At 41.2% G+C, this 19,050-nt stretch overlaps 2 protein-coding genes across 2 annotated transcripts; both read right to left on the bottom strand.

Annotated features, from left to right (window-relative positions):
• Positions 1-278: 278 nt before the first annotated feature.
• Positions 279-6,654, bottom strand: tbl2 (transducin beta like 2). Its single transcript, XM_006785072.3, has 7 exons — positions 6,458-6,654; positions 4,315-4,436; positions 3,887-4,071; positions 3,443-3,594; positions 2,916-3,042; positions 2,422-2,574; positions 279-2,283 (listed from the first exon to the last, which is right to left on the bottom strand). The coding sequence occupies exons 1-7, from the start codon at positions 6,582-6,584 to the stop codon at positions 1,824-1,826; spliced, it is 1,326 nt and encodes a 441-aa protein (XP_006785135.2). The 5' UTR covers positions 6,585-6,654; the 3' UTR covers positions 279-1,823.
• Positions 6,655-8,084: 1,430 nt separating this feature from the next.
• On the bottom strand, positions 8,085-17,429 carry pom121 (POM121 transmembrane nucleoporin). The gene is made up of 13 exons (XM_087847456.1): positions 16,825-17,429; positions 15,960-16,166; positions 15,671-15,820; positions 14,859-14,939; positions 14,575-14,746; positions 14,396-14,484; positions 14,236-14,315; positions 13,420-13,538; positions 13,232-13,331; positions 12,559-12,837; positions 10,977-12,467; positions 10,337-10,435; positions 8,085-9,840 (listed from the first exon to the last, which is right to left on the bottom strand). Exons 1-13 carry the CDS (start codon positions 17,397-17,399, stop codon positions 9,740-9,742), a joined length of 3,543 nt encoding a protein of 1,180 aa, XP_087703582.1. The 5' UTR covers positions 17,400-17,429; the 3' UTR covers positions 8,085-9,739.
• Positions 17,430-19,050: the final 1,621 nt, after the last annotated feature.

Genomic DNA, 19,050 nt, shown 5'->3' on the forward strand with positions numbered 1-19,050 from the left:
TCACAGAAGGGAATATAATATAATATAATATAATATAATATAATATAATATAATATAATATAATATAATATAATATAATATAATATTGTTAAAAGAGTTGTTAGAAAATGAGCATATATAGCCACATATTAGAATAATAATAATAATAAATAATAAAAATGTATCAATGCATTTATTTATTGAATTACATTTAATTAATATCATAAAACATGTTTTTGTTACCATGAGCCTTGTTTTAAGATTTCTTTCATCCAAATGGTTAAAATAAATGGTGACACTTTTTTCATTTGATTTGCCTTTATTTGTCCATCCATTACATTTTCACTAGAATTGGAACATTTTATTTTAATTTAACATTGCACTTTGTGTGCCTTTGTTTGAATATAAAATTTTCACTTTATATTTTCAATCTTTCATATTTATATTTTCAGTGTGAGTAACAAAACAATTTCCCTCTGGGATCAATAAAGTATTCTGGATCTGTTCTCCACCCTATAAACGACTTATAATTTTTTATATAAACTACTCAAGCCACACATTACACTGGATCACCCAGTTTTTCTGATTAATATAACAAGCCCATGTCTTGGTCTGAAAGACTGGAAAATAACTGATTAATGTTGTTTAAGGGAATATCATTTATTTTTTTGGTGTTGTTTTACAAAATATTCATTCTGACAGTCTTAAAAAATACTAAAAAGGGCACAGAGATTCAGGATGTCTTCTATTAAAGCTACAAAAATTAATCCAGACTACACAATTGAATTAAGATACTTAAGGCCTTATTTTATACCCAAATCCTCATACACAAGCACACTGTAATCAAATATATGCCTTTATTCAAAACAAGTTACAAATTCTGCAAATCCTGAGGATTATTTTGATATGCTTTGACTTTCTGGGGATTATAGGACACTCCAGACTTCCCCGCTACAACTCTGGAAAAAAAAAAATCTGTTTGTGAGGATCAAATACACCTTCAGTGGGCTGAGGAATAAGCTAGTTTTTCTTCCCCAGTTTCAGTGACTTTGAAGGTTATTTTTATCACTCTGACAGATCCGAAGAGGTGGTTTCACCTGTGTTTTGAAGATGCCGGACATCTTGCTCACACTTCTTTCAGTTAGTTGTACTTAAAAGGCACCTCACAATTTACGTTCTGCTCTGAAGTCAAATCCTCTTATGGTATTTGCACTGAATTGTACACCCATGTGAGAGTGCACAGGTGTCAACTGAGGCCTAATTTTTAACTCTCAATAGCAATGCCATTAGATAAAGTTTTAAGGATTTCAAAGAGGAGATTTTCAAAGATTTACTTTGGATGTAATAAGCAGAAAAGGAATTTTACTGCAACACCACCCTCTGGGAAAATATTACACTTTTAACTTTTTTCACAGCAGAAATTTTGACCTACCACAGTAGGAAAAGCAAAGGTGGACATTAACATTAGTTTGTGTTCAAAGTTTCACAGTGAGTCAGCACAGACAACACCTGGACTTGGAAATGAAGCACCCAAACCGACAGTGGCCATTAGATGTTAAAGGGACTGTTAATCTGTTCCTTTTTCCACATAGTGACTCTGAAGAACTATGAGACCAATTTCATAAACTATGACAAATCAAACACAATCACAGCACATCAAACTCAGAAGTCCAAATGTCTCAAATCAAACGAAGCACTTCCATAAAAAGATACCTTTTATTAAACTGCATGCAAATCTCATCTTCACAGTCCAGATCATTAAGAGGCAGAGGTGACTATGCAAACAAATGATTAGCAGAGTCTGACACTGTCACATTCAGAGTGTGATTTCCTGTTATTTCTGTTTAGTTGGAGGGGGCAGCGAGCACAGCGTCCAGGGCACTCTGAGCCTCTTTGATCTGCTGCTGCAGTCTCTGCTTCATGGCCTCGTTCTGAGCCTTCTTCAGCATGTCCTGCATGTCTTTGATTGCAGCCCGGTAGCCCGGAGCATTGTGAAACACTCGGATAGCCTTGTCGCCACTGCACACCAAGAAGCGTCCGTTAATGTCAAACCTAAGGTCCGTAATCTCCACGCTGTGGACGCCGTGCATCTCCTCCTCCAGCTTTCCGCTGGCAGCATCGTACATGGCCACGTTGCAGCCATCGCTGACGGCCACCACCCGGCCGTCTGGAGACAAGGCCACCCGGCTGCCTTCAGACGAGCTGCAGGGAACGGTTTTCAGGAGGTAGGGATCCTGCTGCTTTTTGTACTCCACGTCCGTGTTCCATAGCTTCCACGTGCCGTCTTTGGAGACGCTCACCATCCTGAAAAATGAAAAGAAAGTATTACTGCTTAACACAGCAGGCTTCTTTACTCTCAGCTTAACGTTTATATGCCATTTTATGTTGTCTCAGCTTATAAACAACCATTTATTTTCCATCTTAAATATTTCAGCGTATTACCTGCGAGAGTCGTTGGAAAAGGCAAATGCGTGGACTCCAGCAGAGTGGCCCTTCAGGTCAAAGGCTCGCACCACCTCTCTGAAGTCTCCTCCTTTGCCGAAGCAAATCTCCCACACCTTCACATCAGGAGTGAAGCCGCAGGATGCGACAAACCTGAGCAAATAGATGAAGCAGGATCAGAGCTCCCAAAGAGTGAAATGCAATTCAAACACTTATTTTTATTTCGATTTTTATTTTACTGAATGGAATTTAAAAGTAAAAAACAATATGAAGAAATCGTCTTACATGTGGGAAAATTACTTTTCAGACATTTACTTTTCTCAACAACAGTTTAAAGCAGAAGAACCTACAGCTCTTACTGTAAAACATCGCTTATAGACACTTTTTCTGTTTTAATGTCATGAAACAGTAAAACAATAAACTTACAGAGTAGATGTATATCATTTCTAAGCTTTCAAGTGTAAGCTGTGCAGTAAATAAGGAGTGGGACTGACCTGCCACACGGGGAGATGGCAGCATAAGAATTGGTTATCTGGTTCGTGTTGATAGAGGCCAGCACCTCTCCTTTCAGGTCCCAGATGTTGATACAGGTGTCGGTGGAAGCACTCATGATAAACTTGCCTGTGGGTGAGAAACACAATATCAGCCTCATAATCTGGTGACAAATACTGAAAAATAAATAAATCAATAAATAAGGTTTTAACAGATGTTCCCTTTTTTGACAGCTTTCTTCTCATGTGAAACTAGAGTCAACTTTTGTTGCTTGTTGGTGGGTCGATTTTTTTCTTAAAACAGGCTGTCAAGAGGCTGACTAACCCAAAGACTGCACAAATAATCAAAGAGATGGAGCAGATGAATAAAAGAAACATTGAAATGTATTTACTGATTGTTAAATACTAAATCACAAATGGTGTCACACTTTCAAAAACCCAGCTGGTGATAAAAACAAACCCAGCTGTGTTAACTGCGTTACTAGCCGATACTATAAGTAAAAACTTTAAGTTATTTCGGCATTCTGTACCTGTCTCTGCGATGCCAATGTTGAGGATGGTGGCCTTGTGCTTCTGTGGGAAATCCTCGGGAGCAGCTTTGAAGCTCATGGAGCCGTCATCCTTCTTTGTCATTTTGAAGATTCGTATGCAGTCTCCGTTGGCCAACCAGGTGATAAACGCCCTGTAGAGAAAAGGAGAAAATCAGTGAAGGAGGCGGCGCTTGTTTCTGAAGATTACCTCACCATAACTCTGGCTGTGTACAGTGCTTTGAAAAGGTATTGGTCCACTTACTGATTACTTTTCTTCATATTTTACATGCTTACATGTTTCAGATCATCAAACAAGTTACTTCACAAGTCTTTTCTAAACCTCTTTGACCTGGTTTATGTTAAACTTACACTAGCTCTTGTGTACAATTCACTTTCCTTAGGAAAGAGAAGAAATGCTTTATGTCAGTAAGTGTAGTTAAAGACCTGGAGTCAGGGCTAAACCGGACCAGCGTAGCGTGATCCAGCTCCACATTGGCTCTCAGACACTTGTGTTCGCGGTCCAGGAAGTCCTTGGTGCTCCAGATCCGAACAGTGCGGTCGTCAGCACAGGACGCCAGGTACTTCCCGTTACTGCTAAAATCGAGGCACGTCACATTTCCACTGTGGCCCTAAAAGGCACATGGAAACAAATACACACATGCTGAAAAATGGCTATGGAGAGGGTGCAAGTGAAACCTTGTTAAATTATTTCAGAACAGCTCACTGAGCTGAGCTGTATCCATACCAAAACAAAAGTAACTTGCATAACCTACAGTGACTTAAAACAAACCAAACTCCGGTCTCTTATGAAAACTCTTCCTTGTCCTCTGAGGCTTTTACAATGTGTGTGTTTGATGATTGTTTCAGTTTACCTTCAGAGAGGCTGCCAGCAGCGGATGGCTGAAAGTGTGTTGTGTAGGTTTATCCTTGCGGCCACGCTGCTTCTCCTGCTTCTGCTTCTTGGATTGGGAACCCTTCACAGCACTGGCTTCAGCTGGAAGACACACAGGAAAAACATGCTCATTGATGCCCACTAAGACTATTTTAAAAGGATATATACAAACTATTACTCAGATGGCTGTATATCAGGAGAATAAGCAGTTCTACTAATTGGAACTTTGCTGCTTTGATCACTGGCTGCCCCAGTCTGCATGCCAAAGTATCCTTGGGGAAGATAGTGAACCCCAAGTTGCTCTCCGATGGGCTCATAGAGCATAAATATTAGGTAGTAAGTAGTTAGGCATAGCAAAAAAGGGCTTGTGTTAATAAGTCTTGTAGTACAAAGCACTTACAAAACAGAACCAGTTCATTTATAATGCTATATGTTTAGCATTATATAGCATATAACATATCATATAGAATTTGTAATTTTGCACAATTTCTAACATAAATATAAACAAAATAAATATATTTGTTTTGTTTTTTAGGTTTCCATTTTATTTCTTTACTTTTTATTATAAGTTTTTCTATTATCATTATTTAATTAAGTTGTGTGGTTTGTGTGGTTGGTCTTCTGTAATTTTACTAACAATATAAGTGTATCTAACTTTTATAAGCAGTCTAACAATAACAATGTACTCTTGTGAGCTGCTATGAATCAGTTATCTCTGGGGAAAAATTATTGATGGATAGCTCTTGTTTATGGATCTTCTTCAACAAGCCTGCACATTAGCATGTATGTCAAAGCCCAGTCATAAGGAAAAGGCTAGGAACATAAAAAAAGTTTTATTTCCACACATTTCATTTTAGAATAAACTGTTGGTTATGCTATTTCTGAACATGATGTGGGTGTTATGAAGCATTAACAAACAGCTAAAAGATAATTGATGTGTAATTTTCCAATCCTTGGTATCATGACAATCCACCCCCCAACACTCTGGAAATCAGGGAATTAGCTCTGGGAAGTTTTCTATTCACTGCATGCAATAATGTTAACAGAATGTGGAAAAACACTCTCAGCATGATTATTATAGTGAACTAAAATTAAATTAAAAGCCAAGAAAATTGTGGAAATAAGCTATATGACTGGAAACTAAGAAAATGAAAAAGTAATCAAAAATTTTTTTTTTTAAAACGAATGACTTAACTTCCTCCTTGAGTATAAAGACATACACATTAGGTTAACTGGTGACTCTTAATTGGCCATAGGTGTAAATGTGAGTATGGACAGTTGTCGGTCTCTAAGTTAACCCAGCAACAGAGTGGCAACCTGTCTGGGATAAGTGGAAGAAAATGGATGGATGTGATGGATAAAATTTTAAACTAAAACATCCAAAATAACTCAAACTAACCTCAAAAGAAAAACAAAAAACAAAACCCATTTAGACAACACAAAACTATAATAAGTTACTATTAAAGTGATTAACTCCAAGGTTAGAAAAATTATGCCGAGGTACTGTATTATTAGTCAATTATAAACTTTGAATCCTATTACCTGGAGAAAAAATAATAGTCGTCTTTACTAGTCCAAAATTTAATTTAATGTAAATTCTTCTTCAAACATAGTTAAACAGACTCAACATCAGATGAATGTGCTAACCTTCCTCTGTTTTATAACTTTTAAGTACTATCTTTATACAGTGAGCTATTCTACTTTACGCTGTAAAGCGCTTTGGGGTCCTTAGGGACTAAGTAAAGCGCTATACAAATACAAGCCATTTACCATTTCCATGTATAAGAGTCTTAGTGTTGCCGTTAATTAATGTCACGTGCTACAGATACCGATTTGTCATCAATGAAGCGTTAAAAAACAGGCAGTGACTCGACAGAAAGCAGTGCACCCATTGGTCTGTTAATGTGACAGTGACAGCCAGTCAAAAGTTACCATAGCTTGTACTTCTAGCTCTGAGTTCGTGTTAATATCGTTGGCACGGAGCTCTTTTGTTGAATGAATCAATTACTGAGTAAGTGAATGAATGAATGAATGAATGAATGCAGTATGACTGACTTGCCGCCTTCTCCACAGTCTCCCCTTCTCCAGCTAGCTAGAGTTACGTTAGCCTGAGTGGCTCTTACCGGTAAACTCTGCTGCCTGCTCCGTTTCCTCTCTTATTTCTTCTTTCCGTCTGCCCACCGCTAACGCAACGAGAATAACCAGTGCACCCAGTAACAAAGTTAACGCGGCCAGAGCAGCTATCTCCATGTCGACACCCTTCTGCCACGTATTTTACAACGCTAACGTCTCCTAAACTAACCCCGCACGACTGGGGCACCGCGCATGCGTCCTAATAGTACGCTTCATCTGAGGCTGCGTTCACGTTTACGACTGCAAATAGTAAATACGAGAACCCCCAGCCCCCAAACATTTTCCATATAGTTTATTTTAAATGTATAAACATTCTGTTTCCATTCAGTTTGGCTTGCATGATTTTAACATGTCGTTAAAAGACAACTTAATCTCTTAGATTATTCGTTTTCGTTTTTTTCTTAGTTAAAACGGCGTTACCTAGCGTAACTGCCATAATTTTCACATTTCCTGTTCTGGGTGTAGTCATGAATGCAGCACAATCCGGGTATCAAACCGTCTCTAATGCCACCTAGCGGACTGGCGTGTGTGGAATGTTTGAAAACTTTTCAGGAGAAAAGTTGGAGCCATGCTTCCACGATGTTTACACCAAAATTTATATCCTACCATCTGAATGTTGCTGCAGAAATCAGGGCTCACCAGACTTTTTCAGGCAAACTTTTTCCAGTTTTTTACTGTCCATTTTCTGCGATCCCATGTGAAGTGTATCCTCTGTGTCCTTTTCTGAGCTGACAGGAGTGGCACTGATTGTGGGGTGTCTGCTGCTTTAGCCCACCTACTTCAAGGTTTAACATGCTGTGCATTCAGAGATGCTCCTCTGCATTCCTGTGTTTGTAACAAGTAATTAAATGAGTTTTCGGATCAGTTCAAAGTTGTCAGGCATTTTCACCTTTCAAAGTTTCTTAAATTACCCATCCCCATGCTCAGTTGAACTTCATTTTGACCATGTCTACAAGCCTAAATAAATGTGATTTAGATATTTGCATCAAGTATACCTGAAATATTTAAAGTAAAAGCATGTATTCTTCAGAAAAGTAGCCATTTACTGTTCCGTGGCAAGTGGTAATACTTCCAAATATGCTTTAAAATGCATTGTGATTATTTTCTGAAAAGAAATAAAATACAAAGTTTGGACTTGTATCTAGTCTGACGTTATATTGAATCTGATTTCAACTCCAGCTTTCTTGAAATTAAATCACTTAAAATTATTTATACAGTGCCCAGTAAAACACTACTTAGATCTCTCGGAGTATGTTGGATATCAATTCTTGACATTCTTGTTCTGTAAGCAGCGTGTCATTAACAAAGCATTTTTCCAATGTGTTTCATGTTTTTGGCAGGGGAGAAACCAGAATTTAGAAGAGAAACCCACAGAAGCTTGGAGAAAAAAATCCAGACTCCATAAAGAATCACTTTCCCTTCTTGCTCTGCTGTTCATCCACCATGTGAAGCCAACCCCTCTTTAAGGGGCTCTTCTGATTGGATGCCCCTCACAAAGAGAGGTGTTAAGGATTACTCCTCTCATGAAAATCATACAACCAGAAGTAGAAGAAAAAAAAAAACTACTATCAGAAACTGTGCATTTGGAGAAGTTTGACACCTGACAGGGTTTACTTGTTCATAGAGTGAACAAATTACTTGAAACTCTGGCCAAGTTTAATATGAGGACTATTGTAACAGTATATACATGACAGAAAATAAGAACAATCATAACAGGTCCTCTTTAACTTCCTGCAACATTACTAAGCAATACTTGTATATCCACTACAAAAACAGCATACTGCTAATATACAGTATGAAGTATAGCCTCCACGTCTTGAGAAGAAAATTTGGCGATCTTTAAAGGTTTAATGTGGAACATCCACAACTCACATTTTTATTTATTCAAATTTGACCATCCAAATAAAAATAAAAAAAAAGAAGAAACAAAGACAGACCCCCCCAAAAGAAAAGAAAAGAAAAGAAAGAAAAAAAAAAACCCCAACTGGTAACGGCTCACTTTTCACAATAAGAGGTGATTATTACTGAGAACAGAGATCATTTGAATAAAACAGCTGACATCAACTGCTTTACTGTCCATGTTTGCTGCACGCTCAAAAACAAAAATAATAATAATAAAAACAAAAACAAAAATCCCTGTATCGCTGTGAGAGATCCAATAGAACAGACTGTAATTTTTTAGTAAATCTGACATAAGGTAGCAGTGACATTTCTGAAGTGGGGATAATGTGTTGCTGTGCAGATATTTAAAAACTCACCATTTATCACAGTTACATGTGCATTAACAGCAGGTAGGCTGAAGGTAAAATGTAACTGATTCTAGCAGATTTGTTACGTTTCAGTGAATTAACAAGGATTCAGTGCCTGGGCGCAAAGAGAGGTAGTCTGGCACAACAAACACACACACAAGCACACTCTCATCTCAAGATTCTTTTCACAGGGAACAAGCTGAAGAGTTGGCTTTGGTTTGTCAGAGCTAGTCGAGTACTCATCCTACTCACATACTGACCTGCTAATTCAATCAGTTGGCAATCACTATCAAAAGAAGGCCATCCACAGGAGGACTCTGGGAATGCTTGCAATGACAAAGAGTACGAAACAAGAACACAAGGGTCTGCACAAACTACGTTAAGACATTTACTAAGTCACCCTTTTAAGTGCAGAAACACATTATTCATTTACAGGGTCAGAGAGCCAATTAAAAAAATAATTTAAATGCAAACTTTACATTTACACTGCAGTGTTGTGTACCTTATCTGAATTGACTGTGCATTTCATCCCATTCAGATTCAGTCAGAGAATGTACTCAAATATTCAGGTAACATACAAACCAGCGAGCGTTTCACGTAAAAAAATAAATGTCTGAGCCGCAGCTCCACCTTTAGCTCGACTCAACTTTCTCCTTAAGACGAACCAATGGGAGTGTCCGTGTACGGTAAAAGGAAAAAGAACTTTGGATATGCTTATGTTCAGCATCTATCAAATAGTCTTTTCTCTTTCTTCAAGTATAGTACATCATTGTGGTTTCTCTCTCCTTACTGCTGCATTCCCTCACTGGGTCATGGACTCAGTAGGCTAATGTGCTCTTTCTAACTCGTCTGCAAACTTCGGGCCAGCACAACCCACTGGAGGAGAAGAGGGAGGAAGCAGAGGGCATGGTGGTAGCCTGATGGGGTGGGATGTTGGGCTTAGAACAGAGCAATGTTAGCCAGGTTAGCCATAGCAGCAACAGCTGGAGTCCTCCGAATGCGTTGTTGGAACGACGTGGCAGGCTACTTCTTCCTGTTGTGTTGTCGCCTCGCCTGCAGCCTCTGCCGTGCTCCGGGTGTTTTCGATCCAGCTCCGATTGAGAAGGAAGGAGTTGCTGGAGATCCTAAACAAAATAAAAAATATGGATATGTAACAATTTCTGCTACAAAGTATCCAGTTCTTAACAGTGGCATCAAATTTTCAAACTTCAAAACTTCCTTTTAATTTCATCTAAATTAGGATCAATATCAGGTCTGACAAGGAATTCTTATAGTGAGGCAACATGCTTTTAAGTATTTGGCTCCAATAAAAATTCCCATAAGCTTGCCTCAAGCCCACCTTTAATAACAGAACCCATGTGTTTCCACTTTGGTCTCACAGCAGTAGATAAACAGGCTAAATCCCACTACATTGCAATGCACAATGCTACAGTATAGCATCCTATTACCAACAGAAGAGGTATAGAGTAATTTAACAAATTTATTAATAAAACTTTGTGATGGTGCTGCTCTCTCACTAAATAAAATCAGAAGACTAATTTGTTTAAATCACTGGGTTACAGCTCCTTGAGAGCAACAACATTTTAAACATCTAGCCACACATCCCTACTGATGCCTCACCAAACTGAACAGCATTGAAGCCTTGGAGTGGAGTTCCAGGACTTCCAAAGGGAATTGGACCTCCAGCAGCACTCTGGCCAAAAGATGGTGTTGACGTTCCTGCAGGGAAAACAGCATGCAACTTCAAACACCCAACACCTAAAATTCTGATAGACCAACATAGTAACCTAACCACAGAGATCTTTCTGTCAGTGTGGCACAGTAGGAAACCAGCAATCACACATAAGTGCAACCATACAGCGATGTAAACAAACAAAAATGCAGCCCACCCTCCCCACCACTGAGACCCGTTAATTCAACTACTGGTTATGTTTCACATACCAATCATTTCAATTAATTCATTTACTGGTAATCAAAACTAAAATTATTTTAAGATATTCGCAACAGACAAAATTAGTGTAGTGGTTAACATCTTTGCCTAACACGAGAAAGATCCCTGGCTTGAGACCAGGAGGAGACACAAAAAGGTCACCCGGAGTAAAATCTGTGCCAAATCAAATGTCTGGTGTGATAAAAACCCTTTCAAGCAAGGGAACAGCCAAAAGAAATAGCTAGCCAACATTACATTCATTGCTTGAACCGATCTACAGGTGGGCTTAAGACATAAACAAGCAAAACAACAACAGTCTTAATTCCTTACCAAAAGCTGGTTTGTCTGTAGCAGCAGCCCCAAAGTTGAAGCTTCCCATCTGTGGTGCAGGATTATTGGAAACTGGTGTTCCAAACTGAGGGCACGGCATTCCAGAGCCAAAGTTAAAACCACCGGATGCTGGCTGAGCTGGTCCAGAGGGAGCCGGCTGAGGAGCTGCACTGCCAAATCCGAAGGTGGGTGTGGAGGAGCTCTGAGCCTGGGTTGCTGCACCGAAACTTGGTGGAGCTGAGGGTGCAGCTGAGGGAGCGGCAGTGCCACCGAAAGCAAAACCAGCAGTGCTGGCTCCAAATGCTGGTTTAGCTGGGGTCCCAAAAGTGGCTGCTGTGGTGGTAGGAGTTGCCCCAAAGTTGAAAGGAGCTGGGGCAGGGTTAGAAGCAGGTGTGGATGATGCTCCACTGCCTCCAAAAGTGAATGGCTTTGGTGCTGCTGCTGTGGAGCCAAAAGTTGTCTGAGCTGCTGGGGCTTCAAAAGATGACTTTCCAAAGTTGCAGGTCGACTGTGTGGTAGCAGGAGCAGCAGTGGAAACTGTGTTGCCCATGGCAAAGCCTCCAAATGAAGCAGTGGTTGTGTTCTGATTGGGTGCTGCCTGGCCAAATGTAAATACTTTCTGGCTGGCAGCCTGAGCATCTGGCTGTGTGGCACCAAATGCAAAGGTACCCTGGCTGGAGGTTGTGGTTGAAGCAGTAGCAGGTCCTGGAGCTGGGGCCGTGGCTGCTGCTGTAGTAGTGGTAGCAGTTCCAAACTGAATTGTTCCGACAGCATTCTGAGCCTGATTCAAAGCTGAGTTGGTGGTACTTGTTGTAGATGTTGTGTTCCAGTTTCCAAAGAGGGATTTCATAGCTGGCTGTGGAGCAGGCTGTGAAGTGGGAAGGGAGCCTGTGGATGTGCCAGCTGTGGTGGTTGTGGTGGTTAAGCCAGAAAACAGAGATGGGCCAGCTGTGTTGCTGCTTGTTGATCCACCAAATACTGAGGCTGTACTGCTTGTGCTTGAAATTGTAGAGGCTGCCTTTGCACTTGCAAGGGATGGAGGCTGTCCAAAGCCAGTAGCCGCAGTGGCATCTCCAAAGATGGGTTTGAAATTCTGGACAGGTGGTTTGTTTTCTGAAGCGGATGTAGCTGAGGTGGTGGTGGTGGTGGCGGTTACAGCAAAGATGGGCTTAAAGCCTGAAGCCATTAGTGGGTTGGTGTTACTGACTGATGCAGAGATGCTGGCTGGGGCTGCAGTAACAGCAGTTGAGTTAGATGTTGAGGAAGCAGAGGAGGCGCCGACCTGGCTAGCCACCCCAAATAGGCTTGCCATAGGTGGGGTGCTGCTGGCAGCTTGGGAGACCTGACCCAGCAGGACCTGAGCAAAGGCTGAGGACTGCTGCACACCTGCAGAGGAGGACTGGGAGACTGCAGGGATTTGTGGGGAAGCCACTGTTGTTGATGCCTTCAGGATTGAAACACTGGGTTGTGCGGGTGTGGTTGATACAGACACTAAGGGCACATTGGGAGGAAAAAAACATGAGTGTACAGAACAAAGAAATTAGAGGTAGTCAAAATTAAATCAAGTGAAGAGCAGTTGTACCTGAACTTGCACTGGTAGCGGATGTGGGAGAAGGAGCGCTAGCTTTCTTCAAAGCCTCCAGCAGTGGGTTGGGGGCTGCAGGCACTGTACCGGCACTGCTCACTGGATTGGGATCCAGGTTAATGACTGGGGTGGCAGAGCTAGATGTGGGCAAGGGAGCTGCCAGAAGGCTGCTCAAGGTTGTGGTGGAAGTCGTAGCAGTAGCAGTAGAGCCAGCAGAGGGGGCAGGCAGGGTGGAAGTGGTGGCTAAGGGGGAGACAGTCTTCTCAGGCTCTGGAGCTAAAAGAAACAAGAGGGTCACAGACATGCTAGGGCTCATGTTTTCCCTCCATTTTGGTTGAAACACATTTATGTAGATTGACTTCTTTCACAATGGCTCTATAGTGATATAGATATATTTTATGTACATTTTATACATATCTCCATGCGATTTTTCTATACACATTTCTGTACATTGTTAGCTGTATATACAGACTTCAGTTGCTTATGTATATAGGACCATTTTGTGTCTTTGGTTTATATTTTATATTCCCCTTACTATAAGAGCTGTGTAACAACAAAATTTCTCATCCGTGGGATAATAAAGGTTTATTCTTTTCTATTCTATAAATAATTTTCTGGTGTTTAAATCTTTACATGTGAAGGGTTAACGATTGAACTGAATGCAACTTACCAGGTGTCTCCAGGACCTTCTGTATCTTACTTATAGCAGCCCTTTTCTCCTCATCTAGATCTTTAACAGTAACTGTATAACCCAGTTCAGGAGGTGGGGGCTGCAAGGAAGCACAAGGAGAGACTAAAAGCACTGTAATGGCTAAGCACGAGAACAGAGGTTTCTAATGAGACTGTAGTAATCCTTACCAGAGAAATGTGATCATCCCGGTTGCTGGACACCAGTTGAATCTTCCTTTTTCTTTTCCCACTACCACCAGAGTCTGACGAGGTATTGAGTTGGACCTTGGGCAATGGAGCCAGTTTGACTGGAACATCATCATATAAGGCACAATAAATAGAAAGCAATTTAATGTCTCTGAAGGTTTTTTTTTTTTTCAAGTCAACTGCATTCATGTTAAATTTTTGGGGCACACAGATTGAACACTGCACAAATCCCAACTTGTTGTTCATTCATTCAGACCCACTAAATGAACGAACATTTGCCACAAGAAAAAAAACAAACAAAAAACAAACAAACAAACAAAAAAAAAAACCTTTCTTGGGATGTTTCTGGAAACCATTTTCTTAAACCGAGTAATGAGGGGTCAAACTGGCTAATCAATTTCTCTAAAAGTAAAGAAGCAATCTGAATTAAGCACAACTGAAATGATAATGCTCAAACGCATGGGTTTGAGACCCATTTGAAAACTCTGATAATATTCTTCAACAGTCTTAAGAGTTAACTTAACAGTGGAGGGCAACTAAGATAAACCCCATGCTGGAAAATGGGTCTTTAGGGTACAAGTGAATGAGTTTCTGGGATAAGAAATGACTTTGTGTAAATAAAGTCTAACTAGCATTACCTATGATCACTTCCCAGCAAATTAGCTCTATGGATTTTTAATTAGTAGTAGAACTTTTCAGTCAGTGTTGCATAAATCTAAATAATCTGCTGCACAGAGCTGCATTTCTAAGACAGAAGAACCCCTACACAACAACAGCCACTCAAGGTATGACACTCACAAGAGACGAGTGTGTTGTCCATAGACGTGTGATCTGACTTTGCAGAGGATGCTGAGCTGGGAGACTGCGTGTCGTCCTCTCTGGAAATGAAACTTAAGGTTACAATCCGCAATACAGGATTAAATGTCAACAACTGATCAGAAACCTAGCAGAGACACACCTGGGTCTTTTTGAGATGCCCTCTGGAGTCTGACAGCGAGATGATCCAGGGCTGGACAGAGGGGAGCTGGGTGCTGACGGCTTCTTCCACTGTGAAGGGAAAACAAGATTTAGAGTGTCATAGTTCCACTGTTTCCTCTAGAATCCTGTGCGTCCTTTAATGCAGCAGAGAAGAGTTACCTGGTTGAGACCCAATGAAGAGCTGTAGGAACTCTGGATGGCATTTCTCCTGGTGCCCGGGGTTCCTCTTGGAGCATGAGCTCCACTGCCAGAGCTGATTGAGGATGTCCGAGACCTCTTCATAATGGACTCCTCAGTCACTGAAGTCATCCCTCTTTTCAAACTTCCTGGCCTGGGAAAAGGAAAGTATTTCTCTTAAAGCACAGGTAGCACCACACTATACTTCACCCTGCACCACAGGCTTTCATAAGACATGATCTAACTGCATGAAAAGTTTAACTTACTTAGGAACCAGCTGTGACGGCGTGCCATTGGGCAAAAGGGGTTCAAAAGCAGAGTGTGCACTTCCACCGCTGTCATTACGTCTTAGGGAGTAAAAAATTAATTAAAAAATAAAATGGAAAAAACCAACAACCATTTATTATTTTGAAATATAACAATAGAGAAAACCTATGTAAAATGTGCTGTGTTAGGTTTTAGTGATATTTCCAATTTTCTTGGCATCCATCAGTAACTCAAAACTGCATTTGAGCTTCGGTAATGTATTTATAGAAGACTTTAAGGCCACATTTGTATGTGTGATCTGTATCTATTCAAATTATTGGGGAAAAAAGGGAAGCAATGAATACAGCATTATAATGCAGATGTTATATGCATTCATAAGAATGCCTGGCCCCATGTGGGAGTGTATATTTTGTTGGAACATTACATTAGAAGAGTGAGCTTTCCAAGTGCACCACAAATGGACTGGGAAATGGTGTTAATAGGAAAAAGCTATTCATCCATTCTGTTTGCAGCTGTCCGTAAAGCTAAGGGAGCAAGACAACTAAAAGCATCAACAGGCTGTTTTTCTGTAGCCTTGCTAATAACCACACTATGCATTACCTACAGACTTTTTATGTCTTAGGTTTGCTGTGTGAGTACAGTAATTTCTTTTTTTCCAGTCTATTTTTTTCACAGTTATTTCAGTTTAAATGTTTTTATACCTACTTTTAGTTTACTATAATAACCTTACAGCTGTCAGACAAAAAAAAAAAGTGTCGCCAAGCTATATAAAATATATAAAGCTTGTCAGCATTCACGTGCTGCCTCATACCTTCTTTTGCTTTTCTGCTCAGTTGTAAAGCTCCTGTCCTCATCGTCCACTTCTCTCTTGCGGCTTTCCTTCAGCACCTTGAGGACACTCTCTCTGGAGCACGGATCGGCAGGCGCTCTGGGGAGAACGGCATAACTCAAATGGTCCATGCTGAAAAAAAAAGAAAGGTAAACAGCCATTACATAAGTTTTATCAAAAGGGTTTTGACATTAATGTTAGAGTTTAAAGAGATCTGACTCAAGCTGATGATCTAGATTGAAACACTGTAATGAATAGTTTGCGCAGAGACCTGGGGGAGCTGTGGTCAGGCCTGGCGATCTTCACTGTGACAGGACTGAGGGCAGCCGGGGAATTGCGAGGGCTGAGGATGTTTTTCTTTCTGAAACCATCCCATTTGACAGGAGGAAGGATTCCCACTGACGAGACACCCGGCTGCTGCAGGGGGTAGTGGCGCTGGGGTGTGATGGTGAACCTGCTCGCTGCTCCCGGTGTCTCCCTGCAGGACAGAACAATTAGAGGCCAAGGCAAAATGAAGGGTCTGAAAGTCTGCTTTTCGTCTGTGTTTTTGTAATCCCACAAATGGCCATAATAGATTTTTCTGGGAAAACCCAAACATATAATACTCACTAATATTACAGAAAACGTGAACTTTTGTTCCTGTCTCTGATATTTCATGTCAGATACCATTTGTCAGTCTCTATAATGGTTGGGGCGATAGCGGAAATAAATCCCATTATCAGGTAAAAGTCTAATGCTTTCTAAATACATTACTACATTGCCAATACAGCAAACCTGCTAAATATGCTTTTCAGCTCTAAAGTAATTTATATGGCCAACAATTCAAGTTTTCTGCCATAACTGTTCACAGATTGGAAATGCCGGTACTATATTAGTAGTAAATTACTGTAATGAGAAACTCTTGCACATGACATAACCTGTACAGATATATACGCATGGGGTTGCAGTTACGTGTAGCACATTTGGATAGCTGTGTGGAGCTACAGAGATCGCTCTGACGACTCGAAGGTTAGTCATTAAAAACCGCCAAGCTGCACCTTTAACCTTTTGAATCTCAACAACTTAACCGCCTCCATTCAAAAAGACCGGGCTGTATTACGCCGGTAAAACCGTGATGTGATTGATTTTGAACATACCCAGCAAATGAAAGCCTTCTGTTTGGAGTATAGACGGCGTGGTTGGGTCTGGCCAGCTTTTCCCGGAGCTGCTCTCGGGGATTTCTCACGGCTCTCCGCCTCCCCGAGTCGGCGGTTGGGCTCTCCGGTTTCCCGATGTAACTCCCCATGAGAAAATCCCGGGGGCTAAAAAGAAAAGACTCGCTTGATAAGGATTCCTTTCGATAAACTCCGCTTTCAGCGAGTCTTTGACTTAAGTGTCCCTCTGATTCCCGGAGCTCGGCTCTGTTGCTGCCGCTGCTCTTCGCTCTCCCCCGTGCGGGTACCGAGACGCCGGTCGCCTCCCAGCTCCACAGCCAGCGCCGCAGTACGGCCGGAACGTTTAGCCCACCCCGAGGATTCGGGCCTAACCTGGCGGGAAGCGGTTCTCCGCTATGATAATAACAGACAATACAACAAACTGCAAGAATTAAGGTCACATAAAGAAAAGTGGGAATATAATAAAAAGCGAGAGTAACTAGGCCTAGAGCAGAGAGAAGCAATAAATGTTTTTCTCTAGGAGACATGGCGGCAACGCGCCGCCGGAGGACTCTCATATCCCATCATGCTGTTCTTCCGACATTACTTCTTGGATTTATATTTGTATTCACGCGCATTAGCGCCATCTACCGATGTGGGGCTGTTAAACGCCGCCAGTGTTACTGCTCATTAAATTAATCTTCCTTTTGCTGAACCTTGGACGAATGTAATGTAAACTCTTGTGTAAAAAATATGTATGATTATTATTTTTATTTTTTGCATATTGGTCACACTTAAATGTTTCAGATCATCAATTCAATTTTAATATTAATTTAATTTATTTAGGACAGTGCATGTTAATGAACATAAATGTAAAACAATTACATGAATGTAAACATACCAGATTATAGCCAAGGGCTAATTTCCATATGTTGTCCATAAAACATAAAGACAAAGATAACTGGAGTAAACATAGCATGCAGTTTGTGAAGGGGATCCTGATAATAGTTTGGGAATGGTCAGGGATGAGTCTTTCCAGGGTCTGACGTGGGAAGTCAGTGCCACAGGTCTGTAATCCTGGGGGCCGCTGTGACGCCTTCCACACTGGGACCCTCTGCGGGCTCAGATTCACCATAAACAGTTAATGAAAGACTCCACAAAGCTGGGGGCACAGGCCTTGAGGACAAGGGGACCCCCCCTGTCTGGTCGAGTAGACTTGCCTGAGTGGAGTCTTCTCTGTTCTCTTTGAACCTGGTCACGAGCGAAAACGATAGGTGTGGGAGGGGTGTCAGGATTTTCTCAAGATTTTATGGTGCAATGTGGAGAGAGAAAGAGAGTGAGTGGCTTGGCTGTGGATTGCAGGCTAACTACAGGCAGGTCAGTAGGGGGGGTGAGCATTTACTGCAGTGCCAAATCTGTTGAAAACAAATTCAACTCATGGGATCTGCTCTCACTCAGGTGCTGAGTCTGTAACTGGGCTATGACAGAGTGCTAATGTCAAATGCAGCAGTGGGGTTAGCAGAGGGAGGAACATAAACAGCCACCAAGATTACATGGGTAAAGTCCCTGGGCAAATAATCCGGCCTGAGTCCAACAGCGCACAGTTCAAAAATCACCAAACAACGGTGGATCTTTAAATTTAGATTTGCCATGCTACTCCTCTATTCCCCTAGACAAGACCACAGACAAGTGTTTTTAGCAGAATGTTAATGATATTATTTAAACATGTTTTTTCTTGGAAGGAGTGCTGTGGGGACTTCTGGGTGGAGAAAATGAGAGTGAGAGCAGGACATATGAAGCAATGTTGGTGAATCATTAGTAAAGAGGAACTGAGGGCAGCTATGAAAAGGATGAAAGTGGAAAGCCGGATGGTCCAGATGACAACCTGTAGAGGTATGGAGATGTCTAGTAGAGCGAGCAATGGACTCTTTGACCAGACTGTTTAACAGAGAATACCTGGATGAGGTCAGATACCCGGGGTCAGCCATCCAAACCAATGGAGAGGGGACAAGAAAGGTGAAAAAAAGAGTGCATGCAAGGTAGGAGGCCAGTGTTAGGGGTGATTTGTGACAGAAGGATAGCAGCGGGAGTAAAGGGTAAGATTTACAAGATGGTAGTGAGACCTGCTATGATATATGGCTTGGAGCTGGTGTCACTGAGAAAAAGATAGGAGGCAGAACTGGAAGTGAGACAGCTGAAGATGTTAAAAATTTTCTTTGGGAGTGAGCA

This window comes from Neolamprologus brichardi, chromosome 10 (genome assembly GCF_056152115.1).
Source record: "Neolamprologus brichardi isolate AB-2024 chromosome 10, ASM5615211v1, whole genome shotgun sequence".
Taxonomy (NCBI): domain Eukaryota; kingdom Metazoa; phylum Chordata; class Actinopteri; order Cichliformes; family Cichlidae; genus Neolamprologus; species Neolamprologus brichardi.